At 46.4% G+C, this 18,746-nt stretch overlaps 1 protein-coding gene and 1 long non-coding RNA gene across 2 annotated transcripts in view; one reads left to right on the top strand and one right to left on the bottom strand.

Moving 5' to 3' along the window:
- pdgfc (platelet derived growth factor c) overlaps nucleotides 1-6,966 on the top strand; it is a 429,023-nt gene extending 422,057 nt beyond the window's left edge. Inside the window, exons 5-6 of the mRNA XM_038792293.1 lie at nucleotides 2,339-2,553; nucleotides 6,646-6,966. Coding sequence (XP_038648221.1) covers nucleotides 2,339-2,553; nucleotides 6,646-6,762 — 332 coding nt within the window. The 3' untranslated portion in view covers nucleotides 6,763-6,966. The remainder of the gene's footprint in view (nucleotides 1-2,338; nucleotides 2,554-6,645) is intronic.
- On the bottom strand, nucleotides 6,650-13,887 carry LOC119963318. The gene is made up of 3 exons (XR_005460076.1): nucleotides 13,769-13,887; nucleotides 8,309-8,398; nucleotides 6,650-6,731 (listed from the first exon to the last, which is right to left on the bottom strand). It is a non-coding gene; the product is annotated as an uncharacterized LOC119963318 (long non-coding RNA).
- Between the last annotated feature and the right edge of the window lie 4,859 nt (nucleotides 13,888-18,746).

Below are 18,746 nucleotides of genomic sequence, written 5' to 3'. Positions count from 1 at the left end.
GCTAAAAGGCAACAATTGGAGCAATGGTGGTACGGCAGTGGTGGGAGCAGGAAGGCTGTCACCCTGAGAGAGGACAGCAAGTTAATCCTCCATGTAGTCGCTGCCCCTTCCCATGGGGCAACACCTCGACAATCCTAGCAATCTGCTGAAGCACATTGCAAGACTGCTCGAAAGCATCTGAGCGCAAGCCGCGAATCCTATGATCTTCATCTGAGCTTCCACTGCAACAGGTGGGAAGGATTCTGCCTGTACTGTAGTAAAGTCTGCGACAACTGCCACCAGATGATCCATCATTAGTCAAGCCACCAGTACTCATGCTCTTGGCCACCACATCTATGGTGAAAAGGATGAAATGAAATTAAATGAGCACTAAGCTCTACGTGATAGCCTCTCACATGTTGGAGTCAAACTCCTCCAAGTTCCGAGACAATGACCTCAAGTTGTCTGACAGGCTTGCCAATACTCCAAGCACCTTCCTGTGCATGTTCGTCAACATTCTCCTGTAGGTTCCCCCAGTGAAATCCTCATCTGAGTCGCCTGCAGAACCCAGCTGTGACTCCATCCTCCAGAAACCCAACCTACAAGCATTTTGAGCATACAAACTGAACCTGGTTCTGAAGAAGGGCCATATTGGATTTAAACTCTGATTCTCTCTCCATAGAAGCTACCGGACTTGCTGAGGCCTTCCAACATTTTCTGTTTTTACAACATATAAGCAACCCCTTTCCGCCGGTTGCAGCCCTCCCTTATGCCCACTGGCTCACCACATGCTGATTGTGATTTTATACTGCCCTCTAAGGTCTTTGCAGAGTCAGTATCTGTGCTGCTGGTTTTGAGTGCATCCTCATCGCTTTTGTGGGGAACTCCTCCTCATCCAGCTGCCCCTGCTGAGACTGTGCAGGCAGCGATGTTTCTACATCTGACAGCATACAAGCAGATGAGGACTGGAGTGTATGAAGGGGGCCACACGATGGCACAGTAATTAGCACTGCTGCCTCACAGCTCCAGGGTTCCAGGTTCAATTCCGGCCTCTGGTGACTGTGTGGAGTTTGCACGTTCTCCCTGTGTCTGTGTGGGTTTCCTCCGGGTGCTCCAGTTTCCTCCCAAAGTCCAAAGATATGTAGTTTAGGTGGATTGGACATGCTAAATTGCCCCTTGGTTTAGATGGGGTTACTGGGTTACAGAGATAGGGTGGAGGTATAGGATGCTTTTTCTATGGGCTGGTGCAGACTCGATGGGCCGAATGGCCTCCTTCTGCACTGTAAGTTCTATGTGATTCTGAGGTATATGAGGGGGAAAGCAGGAGTTCCAGGATGGCAACATCTTCAGCTTTCACATGCTGCCATATCTGAGAATGAAGATGATGAGGGAATTGAAGAGGGCACAAGTCTTCCTTACTGTTATCCTCAGATGCATCAGATGAAAAATGAAAACGAAATGAAAATCGCTTATTGTCACGAGTAGGCTTCAATGAAGTTACTGTGAAAAGCCTCTAGTCGCCACATTCCGGCGAGGCTGGTATAGGAATCGAACAGTGCTGCTGGCCTGCTTGGTCTACTTTAAAAGCCAGCGATTTAGCCTGGTGAGCTAAACCAGCCCGCAATGGCCAGAAGGGAAATTCATGCCTCAGATCAATCACTTTCAGTAGACCACCAGGTAGACCAATTGCCCAAGTTCACAGCTGACAGACCACCAGGCAATTCATATGGTTTATTCACATAATAATGTTTATATCTATAATGGATATTGTACACAATGAGCTGGAAAAACAGCAAAGAGCTCTACTACTCATGTTTGTTTCTTTTCTGGTGTTAGATCCCAAAATTATCTCTTAATTAAATCACAATCGGCATAAATAGAAATAGATTCAGATTGTAAGTCACCTTACAGGGCAGAGCTGGTGAACAAATTGTTTTGCATCTAAAATAATAACTGAATTATTTATCAGTTCATTATGTGTACAATTTAACAAACTCAAAAGAACATTCTCTCTCAGAAAATCCAGCTCAAAACTTCCATAACACACTGAAATTTCTCAAGTACTCAAATCTCCATCATGTTATATTGCATCGAATTAACAACAAACATTCGATCCAGCAGGTCCCAGTGTTTATGCATCACACGCTCCTCTTCCCACATTAACACATTCTTCTATTTCTTTCTGCCGTATAACCTAACACAAGGTGACCTGATGTATTACGAGCTCAGGAATTAATGGTCAAAATATGTAGGTGATTGTTAGACTTTGTGCCAGGACCTTGTGTTCTGAAATATTCTATTGAGATTGTGGGGACGCATTAGGAAACTAATAGAAGTATCCTTGTTTTTGTTAATGCAGTGGATCTGAACTTGCTGAAAGAAGAGGTGAGGCTGTACAGCTGCACACCACGCAACATATCAGTGTCACTGAGAGAGGAACTCAAACGGACAGACACCATCTACTGGCCTGGCTGTTTACTGGTAAAACGTTGTGGAGGAAATTGTGCCTGCTGCTCCCTTGGCTGCCATGATTGTCAATGTGTCCCCATCAAAGTGTCAAAAAAATACCACGAGGTATCTGGTAGCTAGTTTTTTTATTAAATAGTTCTCATGTGACAACAAAGTTATGATGATTCTTTAAGACCATTCAGACCCTGCACACGGACATGCTAGGATTTATTCGAAGCAATCATTGCAGCAGGGGGATCTTTACACCTGGCATTTTACAAGCTGGAAATCACACAAAATAGGAGAGGTGACTAGACCACCCCCTTCCCATCCCCCCCCCCTCCCCCCCTCCCGAGTTTCCCCCCAAAATACAGGTAAAACATCAGCCAGGCCACTCGGCCTTGGGCCTAATGAAGTGCTTAACTGACCAATTAATAGCCAGTTAAGGGCCTATTTCCATCCTCGCCGAAATAATACATATGGTTGAGGAAGGAGGCCAGCGCACTACTTCACCATCTCAGGTGATAAGGAAGAAAGGCAGGGAGGTGGTTACTTCCTTTGGGGCTGCCCTGTGCCCATCGGGAACTTGGAGGCACCCACTGAAGACGTTAACCACCCTTAACCCTGCCACCCTTTGTGACTCCTCCAGGTCTCCAAAACCCAACTACCCAATCACCCAATCCCTAGAGCCCCTGATTCCATCCTGATCAAGAACCCTGGACTTGAGGCAGCACGGTGGCGCAGTGGTTAACACTGCTGCCTCACGACGCCGAGGTCCCACTTTCGATCCCGGCTCTGGGTCAATGTCCGTATGGAGTTTGCCATTCTCCCCGTGTTTGCGTGGGTTTCGCCCCCCACAACCCAAAGATATGCAGGGTAGGTGGATTGGCCACACTAAATTGCCCTTTAATTGGAAAAAATGAATTGGGTACTCTAAATGTATTCAAAATAAAGTACCCTGGACTTATCTCGCCATGGACCTTCTCCTCAGGAATACTATAGTCCAGCAGCAACAGCCACTACTGAGTTTTGGCACTGTTGGGACTTGTCAGGTGCTGCCCAATCAGATTATTCTCTCAAGGATGGGACTCTCTTTCCGTGAAGGGCAGAAGTCCCACAATCGTTAAGGCTTCCCCTGGTGTATCATCACTGAGGGACAGCCTTTTGTAAAGATGATTGGCTCGCAATCAACTTCACTCCCTAAAATTCATTCCAGTCTCTTAAATTTCAGCAATTGCACTTCACATAGAACTAGTAACTTTCCAGCAGGTTCATGAAACCTGCCTGTGCAAGCAGGGGCCATTTTTCATATCAACCTGAATTAATCTGCTTACCATTTTGGTAGATCTCACCTTTATCCTACTCCAAACATAAATGAATAAAGAAAAGATGTAAAGAAAATAGCATGTTGCAATTGAAAGCATTTAAACTGGTACAACGCATGTATCATTTATTTGTATGTTAATTGGATTCCAACAATATTAAAATTCAAGAGCAAAGGCATTTTTTAAGATCAAGCAGGGTTGAGGGTGTGGGAGAGATGGGGTGATGATGGGACCAAAGCAAGAGAGGAAGGAGAGATAGGACAGGACAGAGGATATGGTGATAGTAGGAGAGAGGGAGAAACTAGGGTGATAGGAGAAGAGGGGGAGAAAAAGGACTAGAAGAGAAGGAGAACCAGTGGTTCAAAGGAGGGGGAAAGGTACGGCCACTTTGGGTGCGTAGTTTGCTTCATATCTATCCCATATTAAATGCTGCGTTTGGGAATAAAAATCAATATTCTATCACTCGAGCCACTGGCCATTGTTTGGTTGACATCTAGATATCCCCAAATGGCTCTGAGAATGACAGAGATCAGTGGATTAAAGATCCATAATGAAAAACCATGATTTTAATTATTTTGCGAGGTTGTGGACATCGTTGGCTAGGCCAACATTTATTGCCCATGCTGAATAGCTATTGAGGACACAACGGTGAGCCAGCTTCTTGAACCGCTGCAGTGCTTATGGCTTAGGTACACCTACAGTGCTATTAGGGAAGAAATTCAAGGATTTTGAGCCAGTGACAGTGAAGATCTATATGCAACTATTCAACTATGCATTGGAATTTATTGTTTCAACCATAATGCAGCCCAATCAAAATTCCATAAGCCTATCAAGTCTGCTTCACCATTCAATGAGATCATGGCTGATCCGATATAATCCTCAACTCTATTTTCCTACCTTATCCACGTAACCTTTGGTTGCCTTTGGTGAAAAGTCTGTCTATGTCAGCCTTGAACACCGTTAACGACCCTCTACTGCTGTCTATGGTAAAGAATTCCACAGATTCACTACCCTCTGAGAGAAGTTCTTCCTCATCTCTGTCTTAAATGGGTGACCCCTTAATCTTTGATGATGCCCTCTGGTCCTAGACTCTCCCAAGAGAGGAAACATCTTCTCAGCATCTACCCTGTCAAGCTCCCCTGAGAATCTGATATGCCTCGGTAAGCTCACTTCTCATTCTTCTGAACTCTAATGAGCACAGATGTGGTCTAACAAGTGACTTCTATAGTTTTAGCAGGGCATCCCTATTTTTATATTCCATTCCCTTGAAATAAAGGCCAACATCCTATTTGCTTTCCCAATCACCTACTGTCTTTGCATGCTAGCTTTTTGCGATTTATATACGAGGACCCCCAAATCCCTCTGTGCTGCAGGTTTCTACAGTTTTTCTCCATTTGAATAATACCCAGCTCCTTTATTCTTCCTGCCAAAGAGCATAACTTCACATTTTCCGACAAGTCCCAGAGTGGGATTGCCCCACTTACCTGCCTATATCCCTGTGTCAGCCCTTTGTGTCATCTTCACCACTTGCCTTCCACCTATTTTTGTGTCATCCGCAAACTTGGCAATAGTAGTCACTGCCCTTATCCAAGTCATTTATATATATTGTGAATATTTTTACTCCAGCACAGATCTCTGGCACTCCACGAGTTACAGGTTTCCATCCTGAAAATACTCCTCTTATCCCACATTCTGGCTTCTATCAGTTAGCCAATCCTCTACCCATGCGAATAGACTACCCCAATTCCTTGGGTTCTTAACTTATTAAGTAGCAATTTGTATGGTACCTTATCGAACGCTTTTTGGAAATACAAGTATATTACATCTACAGGTTCCCCTTTATCCTGCTCGTTATCTCCTCAAAGAATTTTAATATATTTGTCAGGCATGATTTCCCCTTCATAAAGCCATGCTGACTCAGCTTGATTGTATAATGCATTTCTAAATGCTCTGCTATTACATCCATTAAAATGGTCTCTAACCTTCCCAATGACAGAAGTTAAGCTAACTGGCCTACAGTTAATTGTTTATTGTCTCCCTCTTTCTTTGAATAAAGGTGGTATATTGGCAGCTTTTCAATCCTCTGGGACTTTTCCAGAATTTAAGGATTCTTGGAAGATTACCACCGGTGCATCCACTTTTCTGTAGCTACTTCCTTTAAAATCCTGGGATGGAAGCCATCAGGTCCAGGCCCTCAGTCCCATTAGTTTTTCCAGTACATTTTCTCTGGTGATTGTTGCTGTATTTATTTCCACCCCCACTTCTGCCTCCTGATTGTTTATTTTTGGAATGCTGTTGGTGTTTTCCACCGTGAACACTGACACAAAGTATTTGTTTAACTCGTCTGCCATTTCCTGGTTCCCCATTATTATTTCCCCAGTCTAATTCTTTAAGGGATCTATGTTCACTTTGGAGTGAATAAAGTTATGGCCAGCTGTCAAAACAAAATTGGACGACATGAATAATCCGCTTTATCAGATTAGAATCGAGTTACTTGTAAAGTGAGAATGCTGAGGAATATTGCAACATCGTTTTTTGTAGTTGCTGTTGTTATGAGACTGGTATTCACTCTTATACACATCGAGGTGATGCAGTCCAGAGGTGCATATCGCTGCTGTAATAAATTACTTGAGTTTCTGGAAGCCCAAGTAAGCATTTGGATAATGTCACACTGATACCCAGGTTACTTTTATTTTATAAAGACAGCTTTACCGAAGAGATTTGTTGTAAGAACAAAATCCTCAATGATTAGTGGCGTGGTCGAGATGTATCGTTCATTTTGCTGTGTGTTGGTAATGGAAGATTCAAAGTGTCTGGAAAGATCTAATTTGTGACAGGAGTAAAATCCCTTCATCTTTCATGGTGTTAATTTAATGGCTTACAACTCTTTCAGGTTCTTCAGTTGCGATATAGAAGCCCTGGGAAACCGTTGCAGAAATCTCTGGCAGACGTGGGATTGGAGCACCATGAAGAATGTGACTGTGTGTGTAAAGGAAAAACAGGAGGTTAAGCCAGTTTGCCCTTTTACCTTTCAAAGACTTGAACCATTGAGCAATGGGGCCTGTGTGCATTACCTTAACTCAGAAATCACAGTCATCTCAGTTCTCAACTTTCCACTTTCTGGCTTTTCGGTGGATTTCGGGCAAGACACATCAGCTCTCCTGCCTATAGATGGAACTGCAACGTATCACACAGGGGAAAACTTCTACACCCAGACATGTTTGGATTTCTAAACAACAGCAAAGAAAATAGCTCTTGCATTGCACTCCGGGTTCCCGTTTTCTCTTTCACTTGTGGGAGAATATAAATGTTATTTAGTTCCCATGTTCCAGTTCTGAACCTCGTAAAAGTTCGGAAAATAGATTAAGGAAAAAAGACTATTGTCTGGAGTCAGTTACTGTTTACGTCACATACTTTGTGGCTTACAGTATTCCTAGCCATGTTGCTGAAAACTTCCAAGAAAATTGGTTTGTCTTGTGCCACTTCATCCATTGTGTGACATCATTTCCTGTGTGCTTTTGAACATCGTTTTTCTCCATGCACCATTTTAAAAGAGAAATCTGCATGTCCGTCTACAATCACAGCTACAATATTCTCGCAAATGTCTCCCAATGAACAGTATATTGGAGAAATACCAAATTCAAGAAGAGTAAGGACTTATTTGACAGACTTTTCTGAGGGCATTGCCTGAATGATGCGTGTACATTTTTTTTCTCATTTAGGCTAAAATGACTAAAGCTTTTTTTTTATATTACATTAAATGTATCTATTTTGTACCAAACTTATTTAAGAATTTAGCTCATTGCATTGTCCAAGATGACTCATGATTTACAACACTTTGCAAAAAAGGGAAATGGGTAGGTGTGTTTAAGAGCACAGCCATATCATTGCACTGTCAGTGTTGGTGCTTTGTGCAATGCATATATCTTTTTGTATGGTAGCCACTATTCCAAAGATCGTACTAATCAGAACTTCTACCCAATTGTCTACTTTGCTCATAAAACAGTTGTATCTGTATCTTGATTTGACTTGATCTTTTCTTTCTTTCATTAAAGCGTCATAAAAGTTGAAGAATATATAGTTATATGAAAAACTTCTACTAACTCAGAGTATCAGTGCTGAAGTTACTAACTGAGATTAGCATGGTGCTCTGACCAGCACAGATGGATTGTTAAATAGTTCGCTACAGAAACAAAGCCAGTTTCTGAGAAACTATGTTCAGAAATTCTAGCCAAATTCTCTGGCCATTGGGTTTTCTGTTTCCATCAGCAGTGCGCTCAATGCCCAGGGGTTTCCCGGCGGCATGGAGTGGCTTCAATGGGAAATCCCATTGACAAGTGGCAGGAGTAGAGAATCCCTCCACCAGTGAACAGTGCACCACTGAGAAACACACGGCTGGGGGACCAGAGAATCCAGCTCTTGAAAGCACTCTTTTTTTTTAAAGCTGCATTACATGTTGGTTACTTATTGGTATTTATTTAATTTTAGACAATACATTAAAATCACACTTGTTCCTATCAATGTAGCAGCATTGGATCTGAAATGGTTACACATACCAGTTATCTTTGGTCTTTGGTCACAGGTTAATCATGTAACTGCATCTAGGTTCACTATATAGTGTTGTAATGACCTTTCTCTTCATTCATCTGAAATGCAACACCCAATCTCTAACTGTAAGGCAACATGAAAAACAAGTCTGCGTTTTCATGAAATGAAGGAAGAGGTACATCTTTGGCCTTAATCTGAATATCAACAGCTCTTGTAAAGTCTACCGGAGGGATTCATTAAAATGACTTAACTTGTAAAACGTGGTTTGCAGTAAATCGTAAAAAAAAAATACACTTCTGGAGAAGATTTTGTGCTGTAATAAAGGGTTGAAATGACGTTTGAAAGGATGGTTACAGTAAGCATACAGTATTTGTGACTAATACTGCAATCTATCCGTCCCAAAGGTTAAAAAACTTGCCATTTTGATGCTTAAAGTTTTCTCACGTATTGGGGGGGGAGGGGTTTGGAATTCTCCATTTTGTTGTCTAAGTGTGATGGCAGACAGTCCGGGCGGCACCATTCCCGCTGGCCAGAATGGTGCGAACTCAAACCTGATTCCACGCTTAGAGCCTAATTAATTATGCGCAAGTGAGTATCTCTCTGAATCACCTGGTGGGTTAGGAGCTGATTCATCAACTGGCGAGATCGAAAGCCCTGGCACCATATTTAAACAGTAAAATACACTTATATCACACTCTTCAGCCCACCTGTCATCAAGAGACTGCTCACGATGGCATCCAGCCGCAAACAGAAGACTGCCACCTTCAAGAAGAAGGCAGCACCCTGCTTCAGCAAGCAGGCCCTCGGGGCCTTGATCCATGGAGTCCAGGCACAAAGGCACATCTGCTACTGAAGGGAAAGCTCCAGGAAGCGCATTAAACTGAGTATGGATCTCAGCTCCATCACTTCACCAAATCCCTGCAATCAAAGTAAGTCAAATGTACTCTTAAATAGCTTAAGCTCATCCACTAAAAATCAATTTCTTTTTTGCAGGCACCAGCAGATAGTGGCCATCCAGGAAACTCAGCAACAACACTCTGAGCCACCAGATCTCGTCCAATGATGAGGGGGCTCACGGAGATCCATCACAGCACTCACCCACACCCTCCACTAGTGGAGAGACATGCAGCTCAATGGGTCGTAGCTCTAGATTAGACTTGGGGTTACTTTCTGGACAACACCTCACTGACACACCAAGCAGCAGTCGGAGGCAGAGACAGCACAGGCACTCGCTGGTCTCGGAGTTCTACTGGGATTTAAACCCTCTCAAACCCTTTGATCAGAAAAGGCTTCTACGCACTTCAAAGAGAAAATGTTTCACTAGACCGTAATTGTCAGCTTCCAGACAGTCAGATGTCTGGATTGTTTCATTTAATTTCCCTTTATGCTTAAGAGGATCGCAAGTAGCCTGATTGCAATATATATAAACATCTAGGAGTTAAATGCTTTCATTTCCTCTTTTACTCAACAGAAAGCACTTAATTGCTTTTCATGTTGTCATGAGTTGTCAGTTGGGGGGGAGTGACCCAGCAATTTCCGTGGTAGGGAGGTGCCAGAATTGCATTGAGGAGGGGGGGGGGGGCAGGGGCAGCCATCCAACCTCACTATCGGGCCACCTAGATAGAAATGGCGGGAGAACATTGGGTCCATGACCGCACATGCGCAGAGTGCCGACCTGAATCGGCCTCACCATAAAACATGGCACCGGCCATGCGTGGACCCGACCTGCCAAATACTGCCCCCATGGCCTCCCCCCACCAGACCCTCCCAGCCCTCGCGGAAGCCACCCCCAGCCAGCAGCAAGGCTCCCGGCCGACCGTGGCGCCGCTGGACACAGTCTGCAGCTGCCACGCCGGGTTCCCAACCGCTGACACCACACTTCAACCATGCGGTCAGGAACTCCGCCCATTGGGGGAGAGCCTTCAGTGGCATGCTAATGCCGTTCCAATGGCGTGCGACGCAATGGTGCCATTTCAGAGGTGGCGGAGGATAGAAAACTGGCATTGAACCAGCTGCAGCGCCGATTTGGGCACCGGAAGGGATTCTCTGCCCGATCGCCGATTACGATATCGGCAGTGGGCAACGGTGAATCCTACCCATAGTCTGCAAACAGAGAATCATGCCCATTATTTGCCATGAGAATACAAAAATGTCAGAGATGAGAAAAGACAGTTTGACACATCAGAGTTCATCCACCTAGTTCTGTGGCTGTACTCGTCAACTCTGTGGAAAGGACATTAAAAGTGGAGGCATTTACTGTGATGGCAACATTATACAAATTATAAATGTAAGATTTTCAGTTATAAGGTATTCATGTGCCAAAGGCAGTGCTCCATATCACAAACTGCATTAGCAGGAGGAATGCTGTTAAATCGCCAAGCACTGACAAACAGGAGCAATAACGAAGCACAGTGAAAATCAATAGTCTTTGACCATCACAAAGAACACAGCTATTGTTTATTCTCTGATGTACGTTTGCTGACCTATTATAGGTTATGTGGCAGAACTAACACGCTGACCAGTTATTGTAAACAATTGTTCATGAGAAACAATTTAATGATGGAAAACAATTAACTATTGCCACTATTGTAATAGGGTGTTGGTGCGACAACATCTGGAGTCCTGTGTGTTGTTTTGGTCTTCCTTCATATTTGTAAAAGGTTTTGCGTGCAATGGAGACTGTACAGCAAAGCTTCACTGAATTTGTCCCTGGAATGAGGGGATTTATCCTATGATGAAAAGTTAAGTACATTGAGTTTATATTCTCTGGAGTTTAGAAGACTGGAGGTGACCTCACAGAAACTTATAAAATTCTCAAGGGGCTTTATAGGGTAGATGCTGAAAGATTGTTTCTGCAGATGTTCTTGCAGTGCTGTTCAAGAAGACAGCTCCCCACGCACTACCTTCTCAATGGACACTGGTGGTAGGCACTAAGTACTGGCCTAGCCAACAACGTCCACATCTCGTAAGTGAATAAAAAGAGAAGTAACTGTCCGAGATCTCATTAAAGACTCATTATGCGTGCTTGGCTGAGAGCCCAGACAGCTATGAGTGCACTAGAACAACTACTCCCCAGAGGAAACATCGTTTGACAGCTCAGGCTCTTTGATATCTGGTGTGAGGTGCTTCAGAGGGTGAATGCCTCGACTTCTTGTGCAAGGTTGGGACTGATAGAGCTGAAGGTAGTGTATAGAGCTCTCCTCACTGAATCATGATGAGCAAGCCGGCTGTTCGAAGGGGTGAACGATGCCTGGGAGCGATGTGGGAGGGGCCCTGCAAATCATGTTCACATTATTTGGTCCTGTCCAAAACTAGGAAATTTTTGAGGTCGATATTCAGGACACTTTCAGGGGTCTTGCACGTGGATGTGAAGCCCGGCCCCCTAGAAGCCATATTCAGGGTATCGGACCAGCTCCAGCTGCAGGCAGACAAGGGGAAGGATGTCTCAGCCATCACCTCATTGATCGCTCAAAGGCGGGTTTTGTTGGGTTGGAGATCAGTCTCTCCACCCTGTGCCTCGGCATGACAGGAGGATTTACTGGAGTTTTGGCCCGAGAGAAGGTAAAGTTCCAACTGAGGGGGATGAAGGAGAGGTTCTACAATTGTTGGAGTTTCTTTACTGTGCATTTTCGAGAATGGGTTGCCATTGCCTATTGAGCGGGGGGTGGGGGGGGGGGGGGGGGGGGGGGGAGATGGGAAGGGAATGTCTTGTTTGTTTGTTTGTGGAAGCTGGGGGCTGTTTGGGTGATGTATTGTGAAAATGTTAAAAATTTGTTGAATAAAAATACTTTTAAAGAAAAATTAAAAGGGATTTACCGCAACTAAACTTCCCGAGGGAGCTATTGAAATCACAAAGTACCTGGCATATCAGAAACATATGGATCTATAAAGTTAATTGCATTATGAAAACAGAGCACCTTGATGACGGTTGCACGTCTCACAAGCAAGTGTGAAAATTAGAATGTAAAGTGTAAACAAAATCTCAGTGAAATAAATTGAGAAGTCCAAACATGAGAAAAGTTACTAAACACACCTAGAAGGCTACCATCATCTTATCATATGGAGCCCACTCAACCTTCCATCCAGTTAATTTAAAGTCAAGAATATTGGATAGCTCTATTATAGGGCTGCAATCCCCCCCTGCCTATTTTTTCTCCGAGCACACTTAATATTTTATACCCAAGTGCAATAAGCTGAAAGTTTGACCTGTCAAGTTTGCAGCAACACTTTGCAAACTTGAACATAAACTGAGTGCTAATGCACACATTTTCTTTCCTTCAATCACAAAATCTATTTTCTTAACGACACACTGGAGATGCTGGGGAACCATTTTGGCAGCTTTAGACGTGAGCACCTGCTGCGTGAGAACTCAAGAGCTAAGATGTGTATTTAATTTGAAGAAAATCTTCAAAAGTTGTTGTCATGGTGTTGACAGATTGCCTTGAACCATGGCTCAGTAGGACATGGGTTTTTGCCAGAAATTCCCAATATGGAGAAAGCCAGTTGGAGGCCAGGCTAGAAGGATTCTGCCAAGCAGAAGCCTGGCCTTCACCCCAGGGAAGGAAGGACTAAGTTAACCTCAAACACCTCCTTCTGGTTGTCGATGATAGATTCTCATTGGAGTTAAGGACTCATTGAGGGCAATTTTAAATAAAAAGACTGTGCAAAAGTAGTTCAAGTAAATTCTGCATCTGTGCATTAGATATATTTTTAACGGAGAGAGGACGGAACAACTTCAAAACAGAAGTAATGGATTGCCCATAACTTCCGAGTATTGGCGGGGAGCCATGGCCCACAGATACTGAGAGAAAAGTGTGCACTAACCTGCATGCAAAAGGCACGGCGAACATTCCGGCTCCAGCGGCAGCCTTGGACTTCTGGCGGGACACTCTGTGATGCCACCTTGTGACGCAGCAGCTACGGGAATGCCCACTGCGGTCAGGCATTTAAACTGCAGATATGTGCATTGAAGACAACAAGCAACAAGTTTTACAGTTGTTTTAAATGTACGTAGAAAGTTATTGAACAGTTTTTATTTTGTTCTTTTATCCAGGCATGTATTGTTATTTTTAAGTAATTTTTAATGTTACTTTTAATGATTAATGGTGATTTTTATTTAATACTTATAAGTGGAAAAAGCGGACCTCCTTAGTGCAGGAACAAATCGGGGTGCCATTTAACAATGGCGCCCCAAACGCTCGACTCCCCAAAGAGACCCCCGGACCCCCTCCCCAACTCACCGATAAGGATCCTTGAGCATTTCCGCCTCCTCCCCCCGTGCCACTGTGCTGCCCAAGGCAGTGAGTTCGACAGATTCAAGACCCTTTGAGAGAAGTAATTTCTCCTCATCTCTGTTTTAAATATCCTACCCCTTATCGTAAAACTATGACCTCTTGTTCCAGATAGGCCCACAAGAGGAAGCACCTATCCATGCCTACTTTAACAATACCTTTTATCATCTTATATACCTTGGACTAGGTTCTCTGGAGCATCGGGATCTCCGCTACTGGCAGCGGGCGGTGAATAATCTAGTGTTGGGCAGAAAATGGAGTCAGCACTCTCTGAAGAGCACCCTACCCTGGCCCAATCCCCCGTGCTATCCCTGTAACCCCACCTGACCTTTACTGTGATGTCACTTCAGTCCCCCACCCCCCACACAATTTGAAAAGGTAATAAAAATAAAAATGAATAAAAGTCACTTATCTTCCCAGGTTCTCAGATGCTCTCTGGTTCTCTCCCTGCAGATTAAAAGTTACAGGCCACAGAAGAAAGAGAGAGAACAAAACAGTAGGGACAAAGCACCTTCTCCCACTCTGCACCGAATTACCTCACTGCACCAAATTACCAAGTTCCAAATTCCCATTCTGGATGTGTCTCACTCCGGCTGTGTCTCCTTCACTTGTGCAAATCAATGAACAGTTTCCACCTCCGAGTAAACCCAGCCACCGACCCCCGCAAAATGAACTTGATTTTCTCCAACCGGAGGAATTCTGCCAGGTCGTTCACCCTCACCCCTGCCTTTCGTGACTCCGAGACCCGCCAACACAACAAAATCCGTCTCCGGGCTATCAGGGAGGCAAAGGCCAATACATCGGCCTCTCTCCCACCCTGGACTCTTGGATCTTCCGACACACTAATTACCGCTACCTCCGGACTCAGGTCCAACCCCAATTCCAGAACCTCAGACACCACATCCAAGAACTAGGACACGCCCAGAACATGTGGTCGTGATTCGTGCCCCCCCCTCCCCCCACACACCACACACACCAAAGAACCTGCTCATCCTCACTACCGTCATATGGGCCCTATGCGCCACTTTAAACTGGATGTTTAACCTCACACACAAGAACGCATTCATCCTCCGCAAGGCCTCTACCCACGTCCTGGCCGGTACCTCTCCTTCCAGCTCCTCCTCCCACTTACGCTTAATTTCCACCATTGGAGCATCCTCCCTTTCCATCAATTCCTTCTAAATATCCCACACCCTCCCCTCCCCATTTCAACCTCAGACAACGGAGAAGGCAGCCCCGGGAAGGATGGCACACCTCTCCTCACAAAATCCCTCACCTGCACGTACCTAAAGCTGTTCCCTTTGACAACTCATCCACGTTCTCCAACTCCTCCAGCCCCATGAATTTGCCCCGCATAACAAGTCGCTAAAGTACCCTATCCCCACCTGCCGCCACCCTGGAACCTCGTATCCAACCTTCTGGCACAAACCTATGGTTGTTGCAAATCGGCGCCCACAACGACATGCCCTCCGTCCTCAATTCGGATGCTGGCACCTTTGCCAACAGTTCAGCAGCGATACTGGCCGGTACGACCCACACTGATTTGGGTCCTTATCTTTCTTTCGGATCAGGGAGATGGAAGCCTGCAACAATGTAGGGGGGAGCTCCCCCTATCCCTCGCCTCATTGTACGCCCTCACCAACAGTGGCCCCAGCTCTCCATCAAACCTTTTATAAAACTGTACTGGGAACCCATCCAGCCCCAGGGCCTTCAATGCCTGTATCACACCCATGCCATACATCACCTCCCTTAACCCAATCACAGCCTCCAGCCTCTGCACCGTCTCACCCTCTACCTTAGGGAACTCCAATCCATCCAGGAACCGCTTCATCTCCCTCTCCCTGAACATAGAACATAGAACAGTACAGCACAGAACAGGCCCTTCGGCCCTCGATGTTGTGCCGAGCAATGATCACCCTACTCAAACCCACGTATCCACCCTATACCCGTAACCCAACAACCCCCCCTTAACCTTACTTTTTAGGACACTACGGGCAATTTAGCATGACCAATCCACCTAACCCGCACATCTTTGGACTGTGGGAGGAAACCGGAGCACCCGGAGGAAACCCACGCACACACGGGGAGGATGTGCAGACTCCGCACAGACAGTGACCCAGCCAGGAACTGAACCTGGGACCCTGGAGCTGTGAAGCATTGACGCTAACCACCATGCTACCGTGCTGCCTGGTTGGGGCTCTGACTCATATTGTCTCCTATAGACTGTCTCCTGCAGAATGATTCCCCTCAACTCTCTTGCTACTAAAAGAGAAAATTCTGGAAAATCTCAGCAGGTCTGGCAGCATCTGTCGGGAGAGAAAAGAGTTAATGCTTCGAGTCCAGATGACCCTTTGTCCATTTCGCTTGCCACCACTGACAGCCTCGACGACTTCCGTCTTGACTGGTCCAAACTCGGATCTGGGACCGTATTGAAATCAGCCAATGCATTTCCAGGTCTGGGATCCTCCCGAAAACCAGGCTCATAAAGTCCATGTCATCCCAATTTGGGCCATGCACATTCACCAGGACCAGTGGCATCCCCTCCAGCTTCCCACTGACTATCACATAACCCCCCCCCCCCCACGAATCAGCCACTATGCTACCCATCTCAAAAGTCACCCTCTTATTAACCAACACCTCCACCCCCCTCGTCTTCATGTCCAGCCCCAAGTGGAACACCTGCCCCATCCCTCCTAATGCCTTCCTCTTGGCAAATCCCCAATTCACTCCCGTTAAATAGCCCACCCAGCTAGCATGGTGGCCGCCACCCAAGGCCTCCGACTCCCCCTCACCCCTCCAGTCCACCCTCTCGCCCCCAAATCCTCCGAACCACCAACAAACAAAGAGAAACAAAAGGCACATCCACCATCGCTGCATCCCTGCCGGAACCTACCCCACATTGCCCACCACATGTACCCCACAATGAACACGAAACTCCTCCCAATGTGACCCACAATTTATACAAAACTTGTTTCCAAAGTTCAATGTCCTCACACTCGTCCCAGCCCATGGGCCTCCGGAAAGTCCATCATTTCCTCCGGGGAGTCAAAGTAAAATTCCTGCTTCTGATGTGTCACCCACAAGCGGGCAAGGTTCAAAACCCTGAACTTCACCCCATTAAAGAGAGCTGCCATTATATGGTTGTACCTGGCACTCCACTTCGCCAGCTCTGCACCCAGGTCTTGGCAAATCCACAGCTCACTCCTTTCCTAGGGGCTTTTCTTGGTTCAGAATTTCAGAACTTCAGAATTTTTTATTTATCCAAAAAATGATGCAGCCTCACCACCATCGCCCTTGGTGTTCCCCCCACCTGCGGCCTCCTCCTTAGTGCCCTGTGCTCCCGATCCACCACTTGGGCCAAACAAAGGCCACCACCCCCCATCACTGTCTCCAGCATGCTCGCCACATACTTGCCGGCCTCTGCTCCCTCAATGCCCTCAGGCATCCCGACAATCCTCAAATCCTGCCTCCTGGAGCACTTCTCGAGATCCTCCAATTTCCCTCTCAGCCTCTTCTGGCTGCTTAGCAACATTCCCATCTCCTTCTCCAGGGAGGCCAGCCAATCCTCATGCTCCCTCATTGACTCCTCCACTTCTGGATCGCCAGGCCTTGAGTCTCCTGCGTCTGCTCCACACGTTCAATCACGACCCTAAGCTGCTCCAACACCTTGGCCAAACCCTTAAAAGCCTTTTTCCTCTGTTGCTGGAATTTATTATTTAAAGACTCCACCAGCTGCTCCATTGACCAGGCAGTGCTGCCCTCTTGCCCTCCACCATCTTCTCCATGTTGCACCTGTGGTGAATGTAACATGATAATTCACACTATGGGCGAAATTCTCCGACCCCCACGACGGGTGGGAGAATAGCGGGAGGGCCTTCCCGACATTTTTGCCGCCCTCCCGCTATTCTCTCCCCCCCCCCCCCCCCCCCCCCCCCCCGCCGAAGTCCCGACCCGAATCGCTGCCGCCGTTTTTTTACGGCCGGCAGCGATTCTCAGCTGTCAGATGGGCCGAAGTCCCAGCCCTTTACGCCGTTTTTACGAATGGCAAACACACCTGGTCTTGCCGTTCGTAAAAACGGCGTGACTAACTCGCTATTAATAACCATGGCACCGATTGGCACGGCCGTCCCGTGCCAAGGGTGCCATGGGCCCGCGATCGGTGCCCGATGCCCGCGCACTACTTGTCCTTCCGCCGCCCCGCAGTATCCATTCGCGGGGCGGCTGAGGGGCAACCCGGCCCGCGCATGCGCGGGTTTCGCGCAAAACGCGATGACGTCACCCGCGCATGCGCGGGGTGGAGTCTTCCAAACTGCGCATGCGCGGCTGACGTCATATGACGCGTCAGCCGGCGCAAACTCCGGCAAGCGGGCTTAACGATTTTCGTTAAGCCCGTCTTGCCGGAGCCTACGGCGTCGGGCTGCTAGCCCCGACCGGGGACCAGAATCGGTCCCCGGTCGGGAAGGGGCGCGCTGCCGTAAAACCCACCCGGGTTTTACGCCTGCTTTACGATTTCTCCCGTTTTGGGAGAATCGCGCCCTAAGTCTTTGTAAGCGCAGAGCGTTATCCGACCACTAGGGGGAGTAGCTCTGGGAATGCTCAGGAGCTTGTACAGTGCTTCACCCTTGGCTCCGCCCACGACTCCTCCCCCTAGTGCTGCTGTATAAATACCCTTGTCCAGAGTCAGCCTGCAGTTCACAGAGAGTTCATCAACAGGTAACAATCTGGCTCTGTAGTCAGTCGATTAAAGCCTAGATTCATATCGGAAACACGTGTCTGGTGAATTGATGGTTCCATCAGCACCACGAAAACCTTCCTGCTCCAAATTCTCTCTTGTGGCACTTGTCGTCCGCTGATTCATACACCAACTTCACCAGAGGAGTATTACCTTCCCTGGGCAGTCATACATCTTTTGTCCTCAAATACCACACCATTCGGGCAGGAAGGGACTGAAAAAAATCCACGTTGGGCGGGTCTACCAAATGTGTGACCACTCACACCATGGCCACCACCGGAAGCCTGAAGCCATTTCTATTCATGCATTTGAGAATATTTACTGAATTTTGTGTTTGGTATATCTATTCCATTTTTACTTTTAGTAGTTTATAGTCAAGTAAGTGAAGAATTATAATGGTGGTTATATTGCAACGGCATATTT

Source organism: Scyliorhinus canicula, chromosome 3 (assembly GCF_902713615.1).
Source record: "Scyliorhinus canicula chromosome 3, sScyCan1.1, whole genome shotgun sequence".
In the NCBI taxonomy this organism is placed as follows: domain Eukaryota; kingdom Metazoa; phylum Chordata; class Chondrichthyes; order Carcharhiniformes; family Scyliorhinidae; genus Scyliorhinus; species Scyliorhinus canicula.
This window is presented reverse-complemented; position numbering and strand designations above follow the sequence as displayed.